The sequence below is a fragment of the Trachemys scripta genome, chromosome 16, assembly GCF_013100865.1.
Source record: "Trachemys scripta elegans isolate TJP31775 chromosome 16, CAS_Tse_1.0, whole genome shotgun sequence".
In the NCBI taxonomy this organism is placed as follows: Eukaryota; Metazoa; Chordata; order Testudines; family Emydidae; genus Trachemys; species Trachemys scripta.
The window spans coordinates 28965512-28970232 of NC_048313.1; the positions used below are offsets into that span (position 1 = coordinate 28965512).

General features: G+C 64.2%; 1 protein-coding gene across 3 annotated transcripts in view; it reads left to right on the plus strand.

Annotated features, from left to right (window-relative positions):
* Positions 1 to 2758, plus strand: part of RPS9 (ribosomal protein S9) — a 3187-nt gene extending 429 nt beyond the window's left edge. For 2 of the 3 annotated variants that reach the window (XM_034793037.1, XM_034793038.1), the window contains exons 2-5: positions 505 to 621; positions 1022 to 1144; positions 1282 to 1468; positions 2514 to 2758. In XM_034793037.1, coding sequence (XP_034648928.1) covers positions 525 to 621; positions 1022 to 1144; positions 1282 to 1468; positions 2514 to 2691 — 585 coding nt within the window. In that variant the 5' untranslated portion in view covers positions 505 to 524 and the 3' untranslated portion in view covers positions 2692 to 2758. Of the gene's footprint in view, positions 1 to 504; positions 622 to 1021; positions 1145 to 1281; positions 1469 to 1886; positions 2087 to 2513 lie in introns of all 3 variants that reach the window. The other variant, XR_004648410.1, reaches the window with a different exon arrangement.
* Positions 2759 to 4721: the final 1963 nt, after the last annotated feature.

The window sequence follows — 4721 nt, forward strand, 5'->3', positions numbered from 1 at the left end:
GGGCGAGGACGGGGCCGAGGGGGCCCCCCCCCCCCCCCCAGCCCCGTGTATTGGGAAACGGGATTCGTCTCCCGCCTGCTGCAGCGGGGTCGGGCAAGTGCCCCCCCCCCCCCGCTGTGCCTCAGTTTCCCCGTCTGCCTGTCACGCGGCTCTGGGTCGGTGGCACCGCGCAGGGGGTTGGTTGTGTAACTGCTGCGCTCGGCGCTGTACAGACCCACGGCAAAGACGGGCCCCTCTGAATGCTGGTGACTCCTAGCGTGTGTGGGCTGATCCCACTGCACCCACCAGGGGCTCCTGGCAGGGGGGGTGGTCCTGGGGGCGTAGGCAGGGAGGATGGGGTGACAGAAGTTCACAGCCCGGCCCCCCCCGGGATAAGCTGCGCCCTGGGTTCGTGGGGTGGCTGCTGGAGGATCAAGGCCCCATGTGCTTTGGTTGGGGACAGGCGGGGATGGAGCAGAATTGTCCTGTCTCTCCCTAGCTCATTCCCTCTGTCTCTCCCCCCAGAGCCCACAGCCTCGGCCAGGATGCCCGTTGCCAGGAGCTGGGTGTGCCGGAAGACCTATGTCACCCCCCGGCGCCCCTTCGAGAAATCCCGTCTCGACCAGGAGCTGAAGCTCATTGGTGAGTTTGGGGGGCAGGGCGGGGGCTCAGTGGGGGGGGGGGGTCAAGGGTGCTCTCCCCTGGCAGTCAGGGCTGGCCCTAGGGGGTGCTGTGCCACCATATGCAGCTGGCTTTGTTACACAGCATTAATGGCCCAAGAATTATTTTTGATCTTTAGGAGATTTAACTCTTATTAGTCCAGGCAATGTTCAACCTGCTGCCTCTCTAGTCAGTGGGATACAGTCCTGAACCACATCCCAGCGCTGGGCGAGGGGTCCCTATATAACGAGCTGCCCCGCCCCACCCCAGAGGGGCCGCATCTCAATGCCTGGTGAGGGGTACCTATATAACCAGCCCCTGTGCCCCACCCCAGAGGTGGCTGCCTGTTGTCCCTGTTGGTAACAGCCCTGCTCCTCCCCAGGCGAGTACGGGCTGCGGAACAAACGTGAGGTTTGGCGGGTGAAGTTCACCCTGGCCAAGATCCGCAAGGCGGCCCGTGAGCTGCTCACGCTGGACGAGAAAGACCCTAAGCGCCTCTTTGAAGGTAAGGGGGCAGGATGTGGGGGTGGTATGGTGGGGGGTGCTGGAAGCTGGTCCCAGCAGCTGTCTGAAGTTGTTGGGAGGGGAAGAGGCAGGGTCCCTGGGTCTAACCCCCCGTCTCACCGACCCCCCCACCCCCAGGCAACGCCCTGCTGCGACGGCTGGTGCGCATCGGGGTGCTGGACGAGGGCAAGATGAAGCTGGATTATATCCTGGGCCTCAAGATCGAGGATTTTCTGGAGCGGCGCCTCCAGACCCAGGTCTTCAAGCTGGGCCTGGCCAAGTCCATCCACCACGCCCGGGTGCTGATCCGCCAGAGACACATCCGGTAGGGGTGTGTGTGTGTCAGGACTCCTGGGTTCTCTCCCTGGCTCGGGGAGGGGAGGAGGGTCTAGTGGGGTTACACGGGGTGGGATCTGGGAGTCAGGATTTCTTGTTTCTCTCCCTGCCTCAGGGGGGTGGGGGGTGGTCTAGTGGATTACAGCAGGGGTTGGAGCTGGGAGCCAGGACTCCTGGGTTCAGTGATTGGCTCTGTCCCCTGTACGTGCTGGGTCGCTGAGGCTGTAGCTCCCCCCGGGTGGTGAGTTCGTGGGCAGGGGCCGTGTGGCAGGCAGGTCAGTGGCCCCGTTCTCGGTGACTGACCCCGCCGAAGACACAGGGCAAAGCTGATCCCAAGGACGTGGGGAGTTTGGCCGTTGCTCCTACCCTCCCCCTGCCTAAAGCCTTGCTCTTGCTGTGTTGTGTAGCCCTCCTGGATGAGCCTGTGAGGCACGTGGAGCCCCCTGCCCAGTGGGCCTGGGGAGCCCCCCAGTCGGGCTAAGCCGGCGCGCCGGCTAGCGGGCGGTAGGGCCGCCCGTCTCGGCAAGGTTCACTGCGGCAGAGCCGTACACCTTGCGAAGGGCCAAGGCCGTTCCACCAGCCCCCTGCGCTCGGGGCTGCTGCACAGGTAACGAGCCACCGGCGGCTCCCTGCCCCACGCTGGGAGGGGCCTGCGAACGGGGGTTGGATCCCAGGGCTGCCTGGTTCTGATCTCGGCTCCCCTGGTGTCAATCTGGAGTCACTCCTCTTTTGCAATGGGGGCAGGGCTGGGTTTTGATCTCTGCTGCCCTAGCATCAATCCAGAGGTCACCCCTTTTTCTTTGGGTGACTCTGGATTCACACCTGGTACTAGCAGGAGCTGGCTTGGAGGGGACCCTGGTATCTAGGTGCAGCTGGCCCTGGGGAGGGTCTGTGGGAGGAGCTACAAGATGGCGAAGGGGTGGGGCATCTGCCCTGGGGGTTGCATGTTAAATCCTGATCGGGGTCCTGTTGCCCCAGAGCACTGTGGGTAGGTGGTTTCCCGTGCCTGCCCTCACCCCTCTCCCCTTCCCCAGTGTGCGGAAGCAGGTCGTGAACATCCCGTCCTTCATTGTGCGCCTGGACTCGCAGAAGCACATCGACTTCTCGCTGCGCTCGCCCTACGGGGGCGGCCGGCCTGGCCGCGTCAAGAGGAAGAACGCCAAGAAGGGGCAGGGCGGCGCCGGCGGGGCGGATGAGGAAGAGGAGGATTAGGCCCGGCAGCTCCCCCTGCTGGGCAGCCTGCACTGCTGTATCTCTCAATAAACCAGTTTGGAGTGGAGCTTGTACTGGAACTGAACTGGGCGCCCCTGGGGGATTGGCCTGTTAGTGGGGTCCTACCATTGGTGTATCAGGGCTGCTGTACCCTGGCCTGACAGCAAATGCTCAGTCTTGTGCTTCACCAGAGGGGGGTGCTCTGGGCTGTGAGCGGGAGGCCCTTTGCAGCGGTCTCCTGGGCCATGCACCCTGCAGCAGGTAGTTCCCCAGCTCGCTGTGTCTGGAAATGAGCCCTGTCCTGCCTGCGACTTGCCCTTCCCCCAGCCTGGAGGCTGCACCAGCCTTTGGAAATAAAGCCGGGGTGGACCTGCTGTCTGTTTCCACACGGGGGATGGAGGTGACTCCCGGGGTAGGAAGGGGAAGGAGCTGGGGGCTGTCACAAAGCTCAGTTCCCCCCCCCCTCCCCATGGAAACACTGGCAGCAGCTCTAGAAAACTGTCCCCTAGCTCCACAGGCAGGTGCTCAGGGGAGGAGCTGGGCTTGTTTACCCTGGGCTGGAATCAGGCCAAGGGGGCTGGGTTCTCCACTTGCTGGCTGTGCTTTGGGGGCGGTTCTAGGATGTCTGGGTTCTGGGGTGAGAGGGGGGCATCAGGGTGGGATACTCCTCTCCACCCCACTAAATGGTCCCCTGGGTCCTAGCCCCCCCTGCTGCTCTCTGCCCTGATGCTGTCTCAGCCAAGCCTTGGGTGAGGGATTTTGTTCACTGCTTGCTCTTATCAGCTGGGGGCTGGGCATATGGGTTGGGGGGTGCTATGGCTTGGGGGCTGTGGGGAGGGAAAGGACCCCTTCTCTGAGGTGGGACCCCCCCCCGCCCTCCTTGCCAGGCTGGGCCTCTTCTGGTTCCTGCCTCATGGGGTGTGGGGATGCCAGGCTGCCCTGATCTACCCCCTGCTCCCCTCCCTGCCCGAAGCTGGCAGTGGGCACCAGGGGTGGATTGTGGGGCAATTACCTGTTCTGTTCATTCCCACTGGGGCACCAGGCAGGAGCCTGGGCTAACGAACCTTTGTTCCAGCTGGGTAGGGCTGTTCTTAGCTCCTCCCCCAATCCTCCCAGGCTGAGAAGGGGGCTCTAGCAACGGGCAGGACAGTGGCTTTATGGGGGGGCTGGTGATGGGGATGAGAGACCTGCCCTGTGCCCACAGCGCCTGGTGCTGTATTGGCTGGGGGCGCCCCACCCACCAGAGGGAGGCGGGTCCAGGGCCGGCCTCTGCTGGGAAAGGAAGGTGAAAGGCCGGAACTGAGCCGGGGGGCCAGCCCGGGGCTGTAATGGCACAGTGCGGCCGGTTCCCCTCACCCCCGATCTTGCCCCTCAACCCGGCCGCGGGGGGAAGCGAAAGCCAGAGCGGCGGAAGCAGCTGGGTTTTTTTCTGAACCGCTGAGGCCGTTTTCAGTAACTTTGCTCCCCTGAGTCAGCGGTCGTGGTGCCAAGAGCCTTACGGGAACGGCCGGGCGCGGAAAGGGGTCAGGACGGGGTCACTCCTAGATGCAGCAGCTTCTGGGGTGGGGCGGGGGGGTTGTTTACAGAGGATCCCTCAACCAGCAATGAGCTGCAGCCACTGCCAGCTGGCAGGGAATGGGGCACCGGGCCTTTTCCCCTCTGGTCCCAGGCCTGGGTCTTGCCTGGCTCAGGGGGAATGGGGCTTTTCCCCCTTAGGGAGCACTGGCTTTGATTTGTGGGGGCTTTGAGGGGCTGCCCCTGCATCCCCCAGGCCCCAGGCAGTCCCCAAAGCAGTGGCGGGAGGCAGGATGCAGCAGACAGGTTTATTCCATCCCGATGCAGCGGTACAAGGCCCCCGTGCAGCCTGGCCCACGGCCCGGCCCGGCTGGTGGTACCGGGGCCACGAGCGCCCCTGGCGGGATGAGGTGGGGGCCCCACCGTGGGGCCATGGTCCAATCTGGCTCCTCCGGGAATAGATGGGATCTAGACCCCATGCCCTTCCCAGAGCTGCGGAGAGAACCCAGGAGGCC